Source organism: Prinia subflava, chromosome 2 (assembly GCF_021018805.1).
Source record: "Prinia subflava isolate CZ2003 ecotype Zambia chromosome 2, Cam_Psub_1.2, whole genome shotgun sequence".
Taxonomy (NCBI): domain Eukaryota; kingdom Metazoa; phylum Chordata; class Aves; order Passeriformes; family Cisticolidae; genus Prinia; species Prinia subflava.
The window spans coordinates 96,430,966-96,453,186 of record NC_086248.1 but is presented as its reverse complement, the minus strand read 5'-3'; the positions used below and the strand labels follow the sequence as shown (position 1 = coordinate 96,453,186).

The window sequence follows — 22,221 nt, the reverse complement described above, 5'->3', positions numbered from 1 at the left end:
TATCATCCACTGCAGTTGTTAAAATAAGCATTAATGTGTCTTATTGAATATTCAAACCTCTTCCCAGGCCCTCTGGCCCAGTGGAAATCTGTGGAGGAAGTTTCTTTTCACAATGCCACCAGCAACAAAACTGCCACTAATGTCAGTGTGATCAACACTCGAGCCAGGTGTTTTCAAAAGAGAAAGAAATTGGAAGATGAGAGTGTGATAGATGATGTGACAACAGTTGCTTTAGAGATAATAATTACTTCCCAGCACAGAACGCTTAAAAAGGATTGCTAGCCAATGCTCTGATCAAGCAAAGCACTTAAGCTGGAGCATAACTGTAATTATGTGATTAGTCTTGTTAAAGTTCTGTGCTCAAAATTAGGCAGATGCAAAAATGCTTCTTATTATTTGGACCTAGGAGTAGGACCCTGATTTAGGATTTAGTGAAGCAAGTGCTTAAGCACTTCCCTGATTAACATTATAATAATACCTCAGGTATTAGACTACAGCATTAATTCTTCTTTGCAATGCACAATAGCACCACTGATTCAGAAGAAATGCTAAGCAAAGGCTCAGTGGCAGTCCACGAGGCCTAAGCATCGGCTTAACTGATTTGTAGACTGATCCTTTTGCACACTGGAGCAGAATATTGAGAGAGGGCCGTAGTAGGGAGGTGGACAGTGTAGGAATGTGGCACGTCTGGGGACGAGGTAAGAGAGAATTACAACAGGGTTTGTGATTCTCAGCTGTCTAATGACATACATAAAAATCTTCATTGCAGAAATTCTGTAATGATATATAGAAAGAAATCTGAAATTTCCAGCAACCGCTGTAGAAGGGAGAAGTTAATGTTTTCCCATTCATCATTACCTATCACAAGGTGAAATAAACTTTATGCTGCATTTACCATTTACAGCAGGGGCTGGCTGCTCCGTGGGCTATGGTATGCTCCACACGCCTCTCATCCCAGCATATATAAATGTCAGGCAGTGCCAGCTGAGCTTGAACAGTAAAAACACTCCATACTTTGGAGTTCATTTATTCTCAGGGGTTTGGATTGGGCGAAGGACAATTTTGTGTCTATATGTTATGTACGTTTAATTGTCGTTATGTGTTTACTAGCACAATCTCTAATCACAAATGGATGCTTTTTACCAAAGGAAGCAAAGCAACCTGTTTCAGAATGTAATTGATTTTAGAACTAATATGTGTGCCTGGAGCTCTTCACCCAATCAATTTGATTTTATAGGTCTGTCATTTCTCATTAAGAGGCAGGTGATTATTTAAGTGTCAGGACGAGAATGAAGTTGCATGACTCGGTGCCCAATAAATGCCCTGTCAAAAATCTGTATTAGAGTTATGTTCTTATGTTGATCTACAGCATGTTGCGACTGTACCTTTCATCAGCTCTAATACGGTTATGCACATAAATACCAAACCTCTGAGGTAGGAATTTTGTATTTACTGTTTAAGAGCAGTATGTCATGTTGTTCACACTTTAATCTAATCTTCTCCCACTGTGATAATGTGGCTGCTGAGGCTGTTGCCCTACTTGGAACAAATGCTAGCTCTTTCCTATGAGATTGAATCTAAATTTACAGTCTGCATGGAGATGGCAATGAAGCGAAGAGCTGTGCCCTCCTCTCCCTGTGCTTCTGCAGGCAGACACCTTGGAGATGTTCTCAGTGCCTCATTCTCCCACTGACAGGGACGATAAACCTGCAGTGAAAGTAGTGGACTAGTACATGGTTTGACTACAGCTTTCCTGTAGGACATTTAGCCCTCCATTTGCTTTGCCTTTGTCCCTGAGTCTGTGAGATGACTGAAATATTTTTATTTCCCGATCTCTTATCTGTCTTGCCCAGTGTTTGCCTGATTCTTGCCCTGATTCTTAAGCCTGGTTATGATAGTTGTAACCAGGCCACAGCTCAATGGCCACAGATCTTAGGTGAAGTCTCTCTGCACTGTTACAATATAAGCAAAGACAATAAAGAGAAAGTGTTATTTAATGTGCTCTAAAATACCATTTGCCATCCACAGAACAATCCTAATAAGACACTACTGTGAATTTAACACTAGTTAAAAAAAACCAAGAGACCATATTGGTCTTAAATGTTTACTTTTAAGAGCACAGGGTGTAGATGAGGTGTCCCTGCATCAAACCAATTCTTCATGATAGTCCTTCCATCCTTCCTCCCTGTTTCTCTGTGTTCCAGCCTGCCAGTGGTGACTTGATGCAGTCAAGGCTAATTCAGAGATTGTCCACAGTGAGATAGGAGCATCAGATAGGAGTGCACAGGAGCATCTGACCTCTGCATTTGAATTTACATACAGACAGTAATCAAAACAGTGCCAGAGCAGGGATGACACTGTTCTTCAACTGTACACACTCTTACAGTGTTGGAAAGACCCTTGACATGGTTTTGGCTAACATCCAGCAGAACTCCCAAGTAAATCCTATAAGCACCTTCTTGGATTAGCATGGAACAGGGATCATTTTTGGATGGTAAGGGCTCACCTGCAGCAGAGAGAAGCCATCCCAGACCAGCTGGTACCCATGGGTGGTGTGGCTACCTCCGTGGTGTCTAAGTCACGCCCTCCTTCTGAGGTGCTCTTGTGGTCCAAGTGCTCTTGGGGGGAGGTAGGGTGATCTTCCTTCCCCATGGGGTGGAAGGAACAGTTCTGAGAGGTTCTGCACGGTTTGCACCTGAGCAGAACACTCTAACTATACTGTTTAACAAATTTTGTTCTTCAGACCAGTCTTCTGTGATGAGGGATGTACTTGGTTTGCTAAAGCCAAGAGTTCCTAATGTACAAATCTTTGTGCAAGTAAGCACAAGGTGAGCCCTCACTCAGGCTGTTGAGCTGCTGGCTTTACTCCAACTCTTTCTGCCTCTGCAAGACAAGGAATGTGTCCTTTTGGCTGGCCCATTTTAATACTCACAGAGTAGATAGAAGCAGATCATGTAAAACTGCCAGAAAGAAGAGTAAGTCACAGCCTTTGCTGTTTGAGATTGGTTAAAGACCTTATATTCCCTTAAATGGTTTAGCATCTTCCATGGATTTGCTGAGAAGGACTTAGAATAATGTAGTTTATTTTCTAGGACAGGACATTTTAAAATTCAGTCACTTCCTTCTAGCTTTTCCGAGCTAGAATTGGTGCTAGCTAATCCAGTTGTTCGTGGAGAGGTGGCTACTGCAGTTTATGCCTGACTAAGTGCTAAACAATACGAATTCAGCCAGTGGGAAAGCATTTGCTTGCAAGGCATCAGGAAAAAGAGCTGTAATATTGTGGTCCATTGGTCTGGTGTTTAGCTGGGGCTTGCAATAAGCCTGTTGTCAAAGTCAGCCAGGATGTGGCAGGCGGAGGATGGTGCAGTGAGCAACTTATCGCTGTTCTCTGCCAACATCTACCCGATTAAAGTGATCCCATCTACAGCTGTTCCCTGGAATAATAGGGATGGAGTGCTGTGATAGATCATTGTCACAGAATCAATTCCTCCCACTTTGAAAGTGAAATCTCATGTTTTACTGTGCTGTGTGTACACACACCTCCTTTATTTGTATAGCAACAGAAAGAGGTTGTAGCAAGAGAGGGGAGAGGGAGCTGTTCTCTGACGTTATCTTCTGGTATCCATCTCCAGCCTCCTGCTACGTGTCTGCCAAGCAGGTTCTCCATCTATCTCATCCCATCCTCTTGGGGTGCCCAGGACAGACTCTTCATGACAGCATTTATGGCTTAGTGTAAGGCATTTCTTCTGGGGCATCCTCTGCTGTCTTCTCTGCTGATTAACTTTATATATAGAGAGAAAACTGTTCCATCTTTGGAAGTAATGTCTGCACCCTCGGCAGTGTATTTTACAGCCTCCAGTTAGGGCATGGATCCTCCCAGACTCATGCATTTATAAATGAATAAATTCTAAGAGAACTTCTTGCTGCAGTTTCTCTGCCCACCTGGCAGGCTGCCAGCCCTTCCTGCTGCCAGCAGCGGGAGGCACCTGCAGCATCTGCCAAGAAGCTAAAAAGTAACAGGAGAAATGGACCGAGTTTGAACTAATAATGTGCTCAGGCCCCTTACCAAAAGATAGCCAAGTACAATGTGTTTTAGAAACATCTCTGTGATGGGAGGGTACAAAATATGTTTTAATTGGGGGAGCAACACTTTCCCCCTTCAGGTTAGTAAATTTAGTGGTTGAGTCTCAGAGTAACAGACCCCCCCCAACTAAATAAGAACATTATGAAATACATTTGCTTTTAGTAGTTTGTGAATGCTAAATGACAGTTTATCTTCCTTCTACTTGTGCTTCTAAACAAACAAGCTGTCATTGTCACTTTGCTTAGTGCATACTAACAATTAATTGCTAAATATAAATTTAGCTTTGCCTCTTCCTCTTTAGCAAGAATTACCCATGAAAATGGCAGAAACTTTCTCTTCTATGCAAGTCTCAAGAGATTTCTTTTTTATTTTCTTAATAAGTACAGAGTTCTCAAATGAATATAACCATCTCTCAAGGTAGAAGTGTTGGGGGAATAAACCAACATAACACAGGTTTATAATATTTTTTGTCTTTCTTGTGTTTGAAATACTTCTTGGGTTTTGATGCCTGGAAACTTTTATTACCATCTCTGTCATGGATTGACTGCTGGCAGACAAACAAAATTTTTCTCCCAGTATTTAATCTTTTCCTGTCTTCTGTTTCATCTCACTTTGCCTTTGTGATGAGGATGAACTTTGAGTCACCCAGAGTATTCCCTCATACCCTCCTGGCTTGTTTCTCAATAATTCAGTATTACTAGAGGATTTTTCCCCTTTCCACATCTTTCAGAGTTCTGAGTTTCATTCTGTATTTTGGTGTCTTTAGCACTGGTACCTAGAGTGAGATAAGAGACTGTCTGATGCATGTGTCACAGACAGGTACTAGAGCCCGTCCCTGTTTATCACTTCAGGCTGGCAGTCCTTTCTTGAGAGTCTCCTACAAGCACTTGAGATGCTGCTCAGGACCCTAAAAATCATGTCCTCTAAAGGCATATGAATGCAGGCACACAAAACTATCTGATTTGAAACATAATCAAGGAGATTAAAGTGAAGGCATTCTCATAATGAACTCTGTGGAATGGAGCTGGATAAACCCTTGTAAATGTACCTGATTTTCATCTGTCTCTCTGCCAAAACTGCAGCTTTTCTGTGTTCCTTGTGCCATATCTGTATTTTATCTTTTCTTTCGTCCTGTCCTTAGTGCTGTCAGAGTCTGCCTTTGCGTGGAACCTTGGGATAGTCAGACTTTGGGGTGTAATTTGCACACAAGATGAATGGAGGGTCAAATTTAACCACAGTCTTCCTAAAGGCTCCTAATTTTGTTGGTTTTTAAAAGGCTGGGGGAATGATTCATTACCTCAGCTTCTCCTACAGTGCTATAGACTTTGTAAAATGGTGGTTTAGTAAGGAAAGGGCACGTTTACTGAAATGCATGCATTTTCCAAACAGTTTAAGCACAGCACTTGTATTGAATGCTAACTTCTGTTTAAGAGCTTGATTACTGAATAGCTAGCCATGTTTTTTTAATTAAGTTACTATTTCTTTTTCTCGTGAAGTCACAGATTGCCTTGTTCCACATGTTGAAGATGCAGAGGTTCATAACAAGACATACAGGACTGGCGATAAGTTAATAATCAGCTGTCATGAAGGATTCCAGATCCGTTACCCTGACTTAGACAACATGGTTTCCATATGTCAAGACGATGGAACATGGGATAATCTACCCATATGTCAAGGTTTAGTACTCCAGCACGTCCTGTTTTATAGCTCACGCCTCTTGTGATAGCTTGCCAATATTTTTTCCTACAGTTGTAAGAATGTCAGTGATCTGATAAGCTCCACAGTGCAGTGTTTGAGTAGTGTTGCTGCTAAGATTTTTTTGATTTCTCTTTCCCTTTGCTTACTGCAGGAAAGATGTCGCTTCCTGAACATTCCCATGCTTATAATACTACTTTAAATACTGTTTTTTGTTTGCAAAACTCAAATCTGACACAGATACAGTGAAACAAAAAGTAACAAACAAGCAAGGTAATCAGTCAGAAGTTCTGATGGGCATCTTACATTTTTCCACCAATTGATTTGTAGAAAAATTTAAGCTTCTAACTGCACTTTATCTTCCTTTACCTTGTGCAGAGGGCAGGGGAAGAGGAGAGAAACTGGAACCTGTTCTTCTGTCAGAGTTTTCAGCAGAGCTGTTGATTAGATTCACAGTCCATTAAACCTTTACGTATTGACTGAAAATTCAGAGTATGCACAGGGGTGATTTTGGCCAGAAAAGCCATTAGCCACAGAACTGGAAATATCAACAGCATGGGATCCCAGCTCAGCTTAGACTGTGAGAAATGGCTGGGGGTAAGCCAGCTTTAGTGAGTGGAAACTCAATAACCCTGGGCTCCCTTTCCCTTCACATTTTAAGAAGCACATCTGAGTACCACTGGCTCCGTTTTAACCAAGCCACGCCTTGGTAACAAGCTTGGCCCACTGAACAGCAGCCAGCGATTCTAAGTGAGGAGCAGACTGGGTTAGTCCCAACTTTCCTCAAACCCATCTGTTGCCTCTTAGAGCTAACACTTCTCTGTAGGCACTCAATTACACTGCCACAACAATTTGCAGAGTCAGGGCAGGCAGGCAGGGGAGCTGGGACACTTCTCAGGAGCAATAGCACATCAGACTGTCCCCCAAGATCTTGCCTTCAACTGTGGCAGAAACTTAGACATATTACCAGGCTAGCTCAGCATTTTACATGTACACATTGTATCTGAACAGGGCTAACAGCAAAGGGGAGGCTTTACAAAACCATAGCAAAACCAGCTTTGAGGTATCTTATCAGCCACGGCATCACGTGTGGCAGTTGTGAAGTGTACAGCCCTTCTCTGTGCACCTCACACTTAATTTAGGTAGATTAAAACTCTTGCAGTAGGGGGAGATGAATGCTTAAAAGATTGATTTGCAGATGCTGTATTTGCCAGAGATCCAGGTGCAAACTTTGTGACAGGCAATATTTACTGAGCAAGCAGAAGTATCCCAAATACCCCTTAGCCTGTTACTTCTGTGGCTGTGTTTGTACTGTGAAACACAATCAATTGCTCCTACTCAATAGTCAATATTAATTGCTTTTCAAAATGAAAGCAGTGCTGATAAAAGTTAAGAAACCAATTGCACGAGACCCAAGTGCTGTCATTACCAGGCAGGCAGAGAATAGGCAACTCAGATTCAAGACCCTGCCATATTTTGCCAAATTCCTTAAAGTTCCAGAATTCCAGAATTTCCTTTTTGCCATGTCAGGCACTGGTAAGATCAAAGGCACTTGTCTACTCGCTCCAGGTAGGCTGTCAGTTACATTTCTGCAGCCCTTCCATTACAAAAGGCAGGGGAGGCTGATGACACTAAGATGCCTTTTATCCCTGCCAGAGCAGTGGGGAAGGATTGTAGAGTGTTTAAGAACCTAACCTCAATTTTTGCCATGAGGTAATAATATTAATTACTGGTCTGGAATGATGTTATTTAGCCAAAAAAAAAAAAAAAAAAAAAAAAAAAAAAAAAAAAAAAAAAAAAGTCAAAATTAAATTTTTCAAGCAACTTGACTTGTTTGGAGACCAAGGAATTTTCACAAATGCTTGGCTGTCATACAAATTCAAATAAATCTCTGTCCTGCATGACCAGGAACAGAATGAGCATTAAAATTCTGAGCCAGCAGGACCAAATTTTCCCTGATACAGTTCAGAGAAGAGTAAGCTTGGTCTTGCTTGGGCAGTCTGTGCTCTTTTTGTCCCGCTGGGGGCTACTTATGTCATCCTGCTCCATGGGCTGCTCAGTTTGCAGGAATTAGTGGGTTGTGTGTGGGGCATTCTTGATCAGGGTAGAAGCAGCAGCCAGCAGATAGGGTGCTTGGAACTTTATTTCAGCAGGGTCATAACCAGCTGCTTAAACAGCTACAAAATCATTGCTCTGGTGGTACAGCATGCTGCAAAAAGCTTCAAGCTTTTTATCTTATTTTCTTTTGCATTTGTTCCTCTCCCTCAAAAGACCATTGCAAGGAAATAGATGCTTGAAATGCTGCTGAGGCTTTTTGTTTTAAATGCCAGTACCTTACAAGAAGTTCTCAGACTGATTTTTGTTTCCTCCTCTAGCTTAATATTATGGGAGTCCTATGAACATCCTTCACAAATTCCTAGTAGTGGCAAGAGACCTATTTGTGGACTGCCATAATGCAGCTTCCATTAGTCACATAATTTTAAAATATTATTTTTCATGGCATGATTAGTAGTCATCTTTTCTCCACATTATTGCAAATTAAAAAATTGAGCAGTATCAAGTATTACCCAGAGGGTCATTTCTAGGGCCACGAGGAATGACATGTTACAAAGACAAGCCATCTGTTAAATTCACTGCTCCTTGTTGCCCCGAATTTGGTTGGTGACCATTTAACTGACACTGCTCAGTACCAGCCATCATACAAATCCCTCAGGAGTAATTCCAGAAGTAGAACTGGAGCACAGCCTCAGATTCTGACTACATTTACAATTTCTGACAATAACAGGTGCCTTAACTTTTTGCTAACCTAGTCAGAGCCCTCGCTCAATGGTTGTCATGGGACTGCTCCTAGGAAGTCATGTCCCTTCAGACTTCCTCAGACCAGAATTTCGAAGTCATTCACTCTGCTTGCAAATCTTTTACAGCTGCGTGCAGTTTGTCACAGGAGCGGCTTTAATATTTAAGAGAGTTTACATGCCTGTCACTTTTAGGAGGAGGAATAAAGCTCACCATTTATATAAATGACAATCTTCATTTATTAAAGATTCTACCTCAGAAAGAAATTGCCATCTGCTGAAACGGTGAATGTTTGTTAAACAAAATACTGTCAGTTTCCGAAAACCTTCCCTGGATTTGTTGGGAGTGAAGCCCACGCTAGCAAAGCGTGTGGGCTAAACAACAAAAGGGTTTGAAAGAGGATAATGAGGCAGATATATCTGAGGGAGATCACGCAGACATGCCATTCATAGTGGAGAGGATGAAAAATATCTCACTCCTCAATTTAGAAACTGTAACTGAGATGCGTGAAGATGACTGAGATAAGCACTTGATAATAAAAGAAACCTCCCTCTTCTTAATTTGCAGGTTGCCTGAGGCCGTTGGTTCTTCCTCATAGTTACATTAACGTATCTGAGTTCGGGGCCTCCTTCCCCGTAGGAACAGTGGTGTATTATCAGTGCTTTCCTGGATATAAACTAGAAGGGGCAGAGATCCTTGAGTGCATGTATAACCTTATCTGGTCAGATAGCCCACCTAGGTGCCTTGATGTGGAAGGTAAATGTCTTACTGTTTGTTTATCTTTGCAGTTTGCCAGACCTGCATGCTGTGTGTGACTGTGCCTCAGGGCTGTGGGCACAGTTCCACTCTCGCTGCTGTTTCCTCTGGCTGTGCAGAGCCTGTGTGGGTTCTGCTGTGTGCAGCCTGCTGTGCCTGCTGTACCTCAGCCCCTGGTGCTCCCTAAGCAGAGTTTGCTCTCGCAGTGTCCCAAGAGCAAGAGGGAAAGCTCCCAATGATTGCTTTGCCTTTAAAATGCGAACTCTCTCTGCCTTTCTGATCAGAGCTCTGGAGAGGTTACATAACTCGCCTTCCCGTGCAGATGGCCAGAGCTCCTACACATACGGATGGATTTCCATGATCAGCTGAAAATACCCCACAGAAACTCTTGGTTTGGGCTGTGCCAGCTGCAGTCATTGCTCAGCACCACACGGTGCTGCACGCTCGAGTATTCGCTGTCTCTCGTAGTAGTCAGCCTTAAAGAGGGACTGACAACTAAAACGACTGAGCTGATTTATTGATGAGGAACACAAAAACCATTCTGTGTGAAACAGGTAGAGCCTACCGAGCCGAAAGGAATAATCTGTGACTAGAGCTGGGATGGAGGGTGTTACAGTGCTTTTTTATTTGCATCCCAGACATTTAACACAGTGACACCGGATGGATTGCTCCATACATCGCCAAAATGGCATAAACTGGCCTCCCACATCTTCACATCTTGAATGAAACATCCCAGGGAGTCATGAGAATCCAAATACATCCTTGGCATTTCATTCCCCTAAAAGAACTCAATTTTTGTTCTATTTCAAGCCTGTAAGGAAGCTCTCTATATGTAGAATTTAGCCAAAAGCAATTAGAGGAATTCATATGTGATGCTTATGTCACTGAACTAAATGCTAAGCATTCTGGAAGTGCAAAAATTTGCCAAAAGCATCAACGAAGTGATAAACCACACAAAAGTAATTAAATGATCCTTATTTTTAGCTGACAGTTCAAGTTCCAAAATTCAAAAATGCCTTTGCAATTTTGGAATGACAAAACATGATTTTTTGTTTGTTTATTTAGCTCACCATGAAAGATTAATCCTCAATCAGCTCTATGTAAGCCATTTTTGGAAGGCTTGTTTGTTGTTGTTTATAGCATGGAAAACACATTAAAAAATCAGAAGGGCACTGTTAGGCTTAATCCAAACAATATAACTGATTTGATAAAAATGACAATTCTTCAGTTAGAAGGATGAGAGCATGAAACTTGAGCATGTGAAGCAGAAAAAGTTGTGTCTTACTGTACTTAACACAGGTGAGGATCTCAGCTGCTATCAAAATACCTGGGAAAACTCATGTGCTCAATTGTTTCTTGCTTGTATTATAAAGTCACAGAGAGGCTCTTTTTCTCGATAATTTAAAACATGGGGCAAGAACTTCTGCCCTGACAGTTCTACATTCTAAGTTACACGTCAAAAGTTATCATCCCCACTCAGCTATGATGGTCTTTGATGGGGGGATCGGTGTATGCCAGATTCTGGGCCAAAGCCATCAAAGGGAGGCCTCCTCAGTTCTGATTTCAGTTCAGCCTCCCTTTGAATCACTTTCTTACTGCCCTCTTTAAATGCCAAACCTTTCCATGGTGGTTTCACGTGGGCATCCCATCAGTGCATTCATTAAGTGAACCACAGGAGACCAAATCTGGAGCACAAGGCTTGCAAGAGCTGATGCTGCTCATCTTTGGGAGAGAAGAGAGAGCTTCCAGCAGCACTGAAAGGTCACTCCTGACAGCTCCCCTTGTGAGATGTGCCGTAGGGCTGCTGCAGCAGGTGTGCAGCGATCGTCAGAATGAATCCAGACAGGGTAAATCAACTTGAGATGCCCTTGTTTGAAAGTGCTTGTTCAAGTGATTTATGCAAGGAGTGCCAGTCTCCAGGAATCTTGTTACAATCCACTACTCTTAATTTGTGGACAAAATTCCTTCCCTGCATATTTTTTTAGTCTCCACCTTGCATTCCAATGTCAAGCTCATTTTTCAGCGTTCCCTTTATGTGTGTGGTGTAATCTCACCAAGCAGTATTTTTCACAGAGGAAATCTGCAAATAACAAATTAATTCCATTTATTTCTTTCCATGTTCAATTAAAAATGCATCGTAATGACATTTCCTGCTCAGTATTTTAATATGGTAATGATTAAAAGCAAATGACTGCTAGGAAGCTATAGCAAACCATTTGAGAGCTTTTATTCTCCTATAAACAATGCTGCTTACAGCTTCCTCATTTAGATGTATGTTCTTGTTGAAGCCTCCACAGAAGGGATTTCCTAAATTTGTGTGTAGTCATAAAAATACTATACATCAATCTGGTGAATTTTTTCCTCTTTGTTAGGGCAAATAAATTCTGAATGAAGGGTTTGCAGCTCTATTTGAATAGAAGGTCACAGCAGGGACCATGCAGCTCCTGTTGCACATCAGGCTTTCCAAGGCTTCCCAGCCTCACCCTCAACAGCAGTGAGCACGGAGCTGCCACCAGCTCGGCTGAGAGACTGGTTTTTGCTGTTTGGGAAGGAAGGTTTTTTTGATTTCTGTGAAACCAGTGCCACTTTATTCAGAGCAGAGCATAGAAAGTGTGTCACCTGGCACTGAAGTGCAGCCAGCAGTGCAGAGCTGAGCAGCGACTGCTCAGGGACAGCTGCTTGTGGCCAGGGCAGTGCTTATGGCTCTGGCAAAAAAGGATGCCTCTGGCTCAGGCTGCCAAGTGTTCGCTGCTACGAGATCCTCTTCTTAAATGCTTGTGCCAGATTTAAAACATTTGGATTGATTTTTGAGTGTCTGCCTCAAGCTGAATCATTTGGGGTGGCTGCAGTTGAAATGGTTGAGCGGTATCAGAGGACAGTAAAGGAAACAGTGTTGTTTTACCAGTTCTAGAAATTTTTACATTCATTTAGAGGATAAGATGAAGCATCTTCACACTGAATTTTCTTCTTCTTTAACTTTCTTAATTTCCTTTTTTTTCTAGTGGACTTCCACAATTATGCAGAAACTTTTTAAACCTTCTTTTGTACGGAAACTCAATAGGCACTTCCAAGAAAATTGAAGGAAAATGGGCTTTGGGGTTTTTAATATGATTTTTAAATTACCAATTTGGGGTTAATTATCCATCTGTAGAAACTGATGTAAGATAGTGATTGCCTTCTGTAAAATCCAGTATGCAAAACATGGGTGCAGAATTAATGAGAGTGAAGAATACCACAGGGGGTATAAATATTAATTGTAAAATAAATCAAATGGCTTCCAGAAACATCAGAGGAGAGCAAACACTTGAAAACATACCTGTATGGAACTCTGTGAAATGAAACATTTAAAACTAGGAAATGTTTATGATATGGTACTTTAAAGTGAACTGAGAGATCACACAGGACTTTGAGAAAAAAAATCAACAAAAAACCCCAAAAACCCTGAACCCAAGAAACCCCAAACCAAACTGAAAAAAGAAACCTTGGCCATGAGTACTTTGGGAACAAGATCTGCATATGATTACATTCCTTGCCATCTGGAGTCTGTATTTTAATTTTTCATGCCCTTTGGAAATCTTCCAAGGAGATGTAAGGAATAGTTCTTATAAAGAACTGGGTGAGGAGTGGCAAGGGAAGGAGATAAAGAGAGGAAGGGCTGGGAGAATTTGATTATAGTGCCAGAAAATAAAGCAGTTGTATGGATAGTGTCATTGGGAATTCCTGGCTTTGTATTTAAGAGTAAAAGGGAAAACAGGTTGATAGAATTTGCAAACAATAGACATGATCCTGTTACCTAGAATGTCTTGTTTCAGCAGCATCCCAGCTGAACAGAAAAGCTGGTCTTGCAAGAAGTCAAATATATTGCAATATCAAAGCTTCATTCTCCTTTCTGGGACCAGCAGATTCTTTAGCTGAAGTTAAACTTGAAAGAAGGTAAAATAGAAAATTTCAAATTTTTGTAGGTAGATCTGAAATCAAAATGAAACAAACATGAGGAATAGACTTCAAAGGAGATATTCAATAAACAGAAGAGAGTGAAACACAGAAAAAACCTGAAGGTATTTCTGAACTCTGGAATATAAAACCACCTCATTGTGAGGGTAGATGAAAAGATACAAAGCTAAGCAACCATAAAGGTACTGACAGGATTCTGAAAATTATAGAAACTGTGGAAGAAAGGTAGGAGAAGGAAGGAATTAAGAAATTTTACAACAAAGCAAGAATTGCAAGGGAACCCAACCCCCCTTACCTGGGCAACAGGAGATTTGTGGAGATTAAAAAGGGGTTAGCCAGATGAAAATCAAAACCAACAAAGTATGCTGCAGAGAAAAAAAATACTCTTGAAAGACAGGCCAGAACACAGAACAGAGGTTTAAAATTTTTCTTCTCGTAGGCCTGAGGATACACACTCGTAGAGAGGGGCTGGTAATTCTGATTTAGACCCTAGAAGGGGTGTGACAGAAGAGGTTGATACGACAGATGAAATGCCTTAGCCTTGTAATTGTTCAAAACAAAATAGCTTAAACTTTGTTACTAGCTACGTGCAGGACACTTTGAAGGAAAGCTTCACAGATGTATATTCTTCCATAACAATTCCTAATGTCAGGAATAGTGACTGACACCAAGCCATCTATCTGATAAACTAGGCTTAAAATCTTTTAAATTCTTGAAGGAGCATAGAGCAACACCCCAAGAAAAAAGGACAGAAGTCAGCCTGCAATCAGTTATGTTCAGGAGATGGGATGAAGTAAGTAATCCTAAGCCTGAGATGTTGTACAGTGGTACAAATGGATTTCTCTCTGTGTTTCTCTGCTGACTTTGAGAAGGCTTTAGATAAATTCCAACATGACAGACTGATGTGTATCCTCAGGGATGATAATGTTGATGCAGCACATCTCCAACACATAGAAGTCCTGTAGAGGGAGCAGAGGGCAGCAATACAAGCAAGTTATGAAACACTGTGGTATTGAGAAATTAAGTGAGATAGATACCGGGATTCTGTTTTTGGTTTGCAGCTACTCAGCTTGCAGGCAGGAGGGAGAATAAATTAAATATTGCTCAACTGCCAAAGAGGTCATCCAAGTTAACTGAGTTAATGTTAACATAGGACATATTGATAGCCTGCTTTTTAATAGCTCTGACTACAGTGGTATTTCACTGCCTACAGCAAAATGTGTGACTCAGACACTACAACCAGCAGTAAATGCTTAAATAGCAGCAGACAACCATATATCTAAGGATAGACAGGGCAACACCTTTATGTCAGTGACACCTTCAGCCTGATACCCAAAGGATGAAATAGGCTGACAGTGTCTCACCCGGAGGGTGCTTGTTGTGGAAAGCAAGCATGATGAGAAATCTAAGATTATATTTTTTTTTTTTAGAAAAAGTCATTTAATAATTCTGCTTGTTTCTGCACTGTAGACAGGTGATTCATTCATCATCCAGGAGTGCAGAAATTATATGCATCCATGTGTGAGTGTGGAAGGCGAACACTTTAACTTGGAACATCTGGATTTTTGTGCTGTTGGAAAATGCTGAACTTGATCTGTTACCCACAGCAGAAGAGGTGTGGAAAAGAATTGAATAAAAAAGAAGCAGAGACATGAAATGCTAGACAGAGAAGTCAAGTTATGCTACTAAGTAGTCATTCAGTCTCTTAACTCCAGCAGTTGTATTGCAAAGTGAAACATGAAGGAAAATAGTCCACATCCAAGACAGAATGGATAGGCAACAAAATGAGCTTTTTGCAGCTCTTGTTGTGAGGGATGGAAGGTTTAGAGAACAGGCTCCAAGTTGAAGACATGGAAGAACATATATTTCTAAGAAGTGCATTATATTTCTAAGTGCTTGCTCCTTTTTTGCATTGCAGAAATCTTTGATTTTGGCTGGTTTTGAAATAGATGCCCTCTGCACTGTTCATAGTTTTTCAAGAAAGGAACAGAGTAACATCTTGTAATCTGTTTCTTTCATGTCATTGATACTGCTTGTTGCACAGGACTGGCACAGTAAATCATTGTTTTACACCTGCTCTATCACCCCTGTACCTTTCAGAAACTCCTTAGCATTTCTAGAATCAGTCAGACATCCCAGCTTGTTCATGGAGTCATAATTTCTGCCCTGAAGTTCCATATCAGCTGCCAGATGCATGTAGTGTTTTATCCATAGCGCTTTAAATATACTGTGAGTTAGGTGGGGGAAAGCAGGCAAAAATTCTTCCTGAGGGCTATTTTTTGATATTAATCTTTAACTGTATCTGACAAGGATAGGAAGGGAAAATAATACATTGCCTACCTTGAAATCAAACATCTTTGCGCTTTACGGACATGTTCATTAAATTTGGCCGCACAGTGCACTCACAGAACATCTTCCACAGATGGAGGGAACTGTAGCTATGGACTCTGTGAATCAGGAAGTCTACTCCCTTGTTCATTTCCAGAGATAAACCCCAATATTTAAAAGGTGGCACTTCTACCAATCAGTGTAGGCAGGCACTTGGGAACTGAACACAAATACCAGAAACCATCACTCCTCCATGCCCTCCTGGTCTTGTAAGATGGTTTGTGAAATTACAGTGCTAAGATCATGTGCTGGTTTTCCTCCCCAAACCATTTTGGGTTTTTTTTCTTGTAGCTCTCCATTGGGAATGGGACCTTGTGATTTTCCTTCCTTATGTGGTACAGCTTGATTTCCTCAGCCTTCAGATAAGCCCTGGATTACAGCTTGTCTATTCCAGCATTCCTTGTCTCCATCAGTCCCTGATGATGGGTGTAGGTAACCCCACACAAGCAAGGGATTCTTGCTTATGACAAAGAAGGAAAAGCTATTCAAAATAGAGGGATTAAAGTAACATAAAAACCTGCTGATACATCCAGCTTTCAGTGAGCACTGGCTTTTTCAGACATTCCTGACAGGAGCCTTTGGCTGTCTGGTTTTCTTAGCCAGCTTCCTGACTGTTCTTTCTCTCCCTTCCATTATACTTCTAAGCACTTTGACCTTTCCCAGTCATCAGGTTATCCTGGGATGCCTGTCACATACCCAAGCCTTGATTGATTTTGGAGTTTTCTAATTCCTCCCTGCAAAGTGTCTATGTAGTTCCCAGCATCTGTTTCTCAAAGTCCTAAAAAGACCATTGCTGATCGTAAAGCCATCCACTCATGAGGGAAGGAGGAAACAGAACTGGAAGCAAGGGATGAAGAAAGCCAGATTTATCTGCTGTAAATGAGACCACAGTGCTCCAAGCGCTCACAAATTAATAAGGAATGTAAATATTTCCTTAAATATAATTGTGAGGCATTTGCTAAAAGAAGTCCTAGTTCTCTAGCTGCAAACTTGTAATCAATTTTTTGTAGTTTAAATGAAACTTTTATTGTTTAACTTATAATTTATAGGAAGAAGCACATTTGGGGTGTGCTTCATCCTGTATTTGTTGTGAAATGCATTTGATACTAAAGACTTCAGCAATGTTTCACAGGATACTGTGCTGGGAAGGGCAGAGTTGTTGAGGTTGAGTGTGAATTTGGCATGATGCTCCTGTAGGAGCTCAACTGACTGGAACTGCAAAACCTGCTGGACAATTTGCAGTTCCAGGAAGGAATTGTGTACCATAACTGCTTGTAAAACACTGTCTGTTTCCATTTTGGAATCAGCTAATCTTAAATTATTATTAAAACATGTTTGAAACTAGTTTTATACTGTTTCATGCAATTCTCGGCAAGATGGTGCTCATCAAAGCTAGACCAGAGAAGCAGCTTTTCTTTAAAAACTTAATTATTCAATTCATTTCACACTCTGTAGAAGGTGAGAAGTTCTTCTTCTCACTGTGTGCACATTGAAAGGCTTACCTCAGTGTCAAAGCTGGGTCAGAATTACCCTGGGGTGATTTTCTAGGGGTACAGCCAGCAGTCTGGGGCCAGGAGACCTGGGGTGTGTTCCTGGCTGCTTGAACATTGACTAGCTGAGGAAGAAATTGCTTATTTGTTTGGTGTCTTTTCAGTAGAAAACATCTAAGTGGCATTGTGAAGGTCAAGTAATCAAGAAAGGTTAAGACTGAAAAGAATTTGGACTCTATTGGCTAAGAATACAATATTATTAATAATTCTTGCTCTAGGCTTTCAAGAAATAAATTCTCTGGCAACTTGAGAGTTCAAAGTAAACATCTTGTATCTTCATTATTTTACATCTCCAGTCAGGCTTAAATAGGATTTACTTTATATATGAGTGCTCAGTTGTTTCCACCAAATATTCTATTCTGTTATTACTCTTGTAATAACTGTTTTGCCATGGGAATGAGTAATCAGAAAAATTCCTGAAAGCATGGCATCACTTTCAGAACACAAATTCAATGGCCTCCAAGTTTGTTCCCTTACAGCTGTAATAGACACCAAGTCTCTCTTCCCAGTGCCAGCAGCATTTCTTGTAGGAATGTTTCATTAGGATATTGTTAGGCTGACATTCACCCTAAATGAAAATCTACTCCAGTAACGCTTCCTGTTCTGCTTACTTTCCTAAAGAGTGTCATAAAAAAAAGTCTAATTAAGCAGCTGTTCTTAGAATGAGATGTTTTGACAGGGCTTATTTTAAAGCAACTGGATTTGCTATTTCCTTCCTTTTACAAACCTCCAGATTTCTTCTTCATGCTTTTGATTGGATATGAGCAGTTAAGTCCAGTAGTTTTTCTTCCATCCTACTTAGAACACTGGACATTTTAATGGGATTTTTTCTTTTGCTATTTTAGAATTAAAATACATTGGATTTTATACATTTCTGTAAATTGAAATTATGTATAACTGAAATTTCTGTAAATTGAAGTATAGAATAGAAAAATCCCTTTTTTAGTATTCAAAGTGCAGATTTTTTTCCTCAGGCTCTGTACTGTGCAGTGCAGGTGTGATTCATTTGCTGGTAATACCTGTGGAAATGGACAGGTCTGTCAGGTGAACTGGACAGGAATTCTTATGAATATGAAAGAAAAACTTCTTGGTTGATGATTTTATTGTGAAGGTATGAAGGGTGATGGCACCCTGAGGGAACCAAGAAAGGAAGTCTATTAGCACAGTGTTCATAAAGAAGAAAGAAAACAAACAAACATAATCTACATCTTCTATGTTCTTATAAAAAATACAATTTTCAGATCTTGAAACCCTAAGCATGTGTTTGTACAGAAGCAGGATATGGAAAAGAATCCCTCCTTAGGCCCCAGAAGCCAGCCAGTAAAGCTTCAGGGGGGACCTGGCCACCCTCGATGGGCAGGGTCAGACCTGCTGGGACACACAGCTGTGCTCTGCTCAGTAAGTGACAGCTTGAATTAAACATTGGTTGGGTTGCAGTAGCCAGGTGACAAGTGTCCAGATTCCTGGTGATAATTACTGTCCTGATGGGTACAAAAACGACAAGTGAGGGTCAGGAGAAACTCCTGTTCTCTTCCAGTGTGTGAGCAAAGCAGACAGTGTCTCCTCCTCTCAGATGTTTCTCTGAGTGAGACACACCAGCATTTCCCTGCACACTGGAGCTGGCAGGTTTTTATCTGTGTCTTTCTCATCTGGAAGTTTCATCTTAATCTGTTCTCACTCTGAATAACGAGCAGGCATTCACCATGTGCTTGGAAGAAGTGTTATTCTTTACAAGGTGCAAATGTCTCTAATCCTCTCCATCCCCGTGTCAAACAGAAATGGCTGGCCTTACACTGGGGAAAATTAGCTTGCTTGTTCCTAGCCCTTTTTTAATTATTATTTTTAATACTTTTCCCATACTTCAAGGCATTTTTGCTTTTACTTTTTGGCTCACATAAAAATCGCTGGGCAAAACCTGAGTGATTTACACCTGTCTACATTGACCACAGACTAAAACCACTAGCCTTTGAGCACTGTCTAAAAAAATGGGTTTTGAGCTGTGTAAATATCTGTAACACCACTGTTATCTCTTTACCAGTGGCTTTTAAAAAGTCATGTAATGTCTTTATTATGTGCCTTCGATGTTAATTGAGAATATGCTAATGCCAAAAAATCTTCCCTCCCTCCTTCAGTTCCAGTGTCAACATTGCAGAATTACTGCAGCATCCTCAGGGCAGAGTTTAAAAAGCTTCTTGACCATAATGGGTAGGAAAAATCACTGGGTGAACCTTATTAATTCCTCAAGTGCCCTCAGCCTGAGCCACCCTTGCCTGGCTCTGCTCCAGGCCACAGTGTCACACTGCTGGTGACACAAGGCTCAGCTCCCTGGGTTTTAAGCTCTTGTTGATAGTGTTAGTCCTTCATTAAAATCAGCCAGAGCAGAAAGCTGATCTCAGAGGAGAACCCTCAGCTCCAGCAGCTCCTAGGAGCAGGCAGCAAAGTCCACCAAATCGAATGAGGAATTTTTCCCTTCAACTTCCTTGAGTAACAGGACTCTTGAGCATCCAGCAAGGGATTTGTTTGCCATATAAACACAATTGCTCTTTCTTTTTGATGAATGATTCAACTTTTCAGCTGAGAATGCTGAGCTATAAAGTTCCTGTAAATCCCCTTACAGTCTGTGGCCAATTGCTGTACAAAGACAGATCCAGAGACCCGGCATCACCTGCTGCAGAACCACCAGAAGACACTGTTTGAATTATGTCTGTCCCTCTGCCAAACTTCAAAGTTAAGGACAGGCATGTGGTCTTTTAATGCTGGTCGTCAGAAAATACTACTGGATTATCCACGCTGGATGTTGTAATTAGAGCATTAAAGTCTCCAAAGCCTTATAAAGTGAAGATGCTGAAAGCTATTGGTAGTAAAGATTTAGTATAACATTTAAGAAGAGCACTTAGGGCTTTTTTCAATCTGTGAGAACTTTCTGAAGTAGAATTCCCTTGTTTCTATGATTGTTGTGCATACTGCTATTGGCTTTGGCACTGAAAATGTACTTGTCAGATAATGCTTTTATTGTAATCAGTTTATGGCTATTTTCATTCTGTGAGTTTGATGCATTTGAAGTCCATGGCCTGTAATTTCCAAACACAATTAGGATTCATCACTGGGAATGCTAGAATTTTAACTTTACTAAAAAATTTCAGTGGCCTTAGGTTTGTCACCTGAGTTTTTGATCTGACACATTCCTTTAATCCGTGTAACCGGTTTCATACACTGGCATCTGGCATGAATAAGGGTTCAGACTCTATAAGGTGACCAGCTCTGCATTAAAAATTTTCTGTCCAAGACAGCCAAGAGTGTTCAGCAGCCCTCCAGACTTTCATAATCTTTCTTTTCTATGATCAAAACCAAGGCCACTTGCTGGCTCTCCTTCCACTGGCTTTAAAGGATCTTGGGTCAGGATGCCCATGGGAATGAAGTGAGTTGAGAAAAGGACTCGGTGTACAACTAATTGCCCAGAGCTCAAAGTGAGTTCATTTGGGGTTGTTTGTGATGTATCTTTGACTTGATTTGTGAAAAGAGGCTTTGAACCTGAGTGCTACAGACTGTACGTGGGGCCAGTTTGCCCATGGACGTGTTGAGGGGATCCTGAAACTGGCTGAACATAAAGTTCATGGGAGGTGGTGAGTGATGTTCCAAGTGAGTTAGAATCCCTGACTCCTGCAGTCCAGTCGACATAAGAATGAAGCACTGTTTCAGCTGAGCTGAAAGCCCTCAGCCTCAAACCTGTTCCATTGCCTCTGTTGGTTCCCAGTGTTTCATGCAGGAGCTGTTGGCAGGTATGACCCCGTAAACCTCGACTAATTCATGATTAATACTTGACAGGGCAATAAAAAATTGTTTGCAGGAGTTTCCAGGCAGCACCTGCAATGCACAAGCATTTCCCTTGAAATATGGATGTGTCCCTGGAAGGGGTGGCACTCTTTTTAGCAGTGGGGACATATCCTACACAAAGAGTGATACTCTCATTTTTGGGTGTTATAAAACACACCTCCGTTTGTAAACAGAGTGACAGCTCCATATCTGGGTTGTCCCCACAGTGTAAAGCTTTAAATCTGCCTGGAAATGTGTCATTCCCGAGCTGACCCACATTGCTGGGATGCCAGCTTTGAGGGATTTTTCTATTCAGCAGGCTGCTTTGGCTCTCAATGACATTAAGAGGTTAGGGATGATGTAGCAGCTACATTCCTGGAGGGGAAAATTAGTTTCTCTGAGTGTTGCTCTTTGTGATAAGGTGTGCTCTACTTGCTCATTGCAGGAAAGGTTGTGGGCATCTGCACATCTCTTGCACACTGCCAGAGCTTGGCAAAACTCAGTTGCAGAGGAGCTTAAATTGTTCTCTTCCTTTGTTCTCATGTTCTAAGCATAGGTAATAAAAATACAGCGGGTTTCCTTGTGGCAAGCCAGGATCATGGCTTTCACTGATCATTTGCTTTTTAATACAAGGATTATTAATAGGTGCTTTCCTGCTATTTCAATCTGACAACCTCACCCTAATCTTAAGAAAATTGTTTTCAATCTTGAGTTGACTTCCAAGTAAAGTATTCCTCTTTCTTGTGGGCCCAGAGACTTTAGAAAATGTGCAGAGCATTGAGGATGTGAATTTTTATGTGAATAACTTACTCTGATTTCAAGTTATTATTAAGCCTTGCCAGTGAAAATGCAAACAAAACCGTGTCTCCAGAGGATGGGGAATAGACATTGCTGCACATTGTAATCAGCCTCTCTTGAAGATTCATTTAATATCTTGTGTATTTTTTTATGAAATGCATTATTCATGTAACAAGATTCACAGGGAGAAGCAGCTGAATTGTAATTTCTGGGAAGATTCTTCTTCCAAGAGATGTCATTTTCATTATTTAAATCAGTGCAGTAGGTCTTGCCTGCATGAGAGAGGCATGAAGTGAAGGGAAGGGCCTGTAGATGGGGCACTGAGCCAGATGGGAACTGCCTCTGAAGGGAAATAAAAGCAGCCATCCAGTAACTGAAGCCCCTTTT

The 22,221-nt window shown here is 41.1% G+C and overlaps 1 protein-coding gene across 3 annotated transcripts in view; it reads left to right on the top strand.

Annotated features, from left to right (window-relative positions):
- Positions 1–22,221, top strand: part of SUSD4 (sushi domain containing 4) — a 71,556-nt gene that overhangs the window by 43,693 nt on the left and 5,642 nt on the right. For all 3 annotated transcript variants that reach the window (XM_063391102.1, XM_063391101.1, XM_063391103.1), the window contains exons 4-5: positions 5,581–5,760; positions 9,143–9,331. In XM_063391102.1, coding sequence (XP_063247172.1) covers positions 5,581–5,760; positions 9,143–9,331 — 369 coding nt within the window. The remainder of the gene's footprint in view (positions 1–5,580; positions 5,761–9,142; positions 9,332–22,221) is intronic.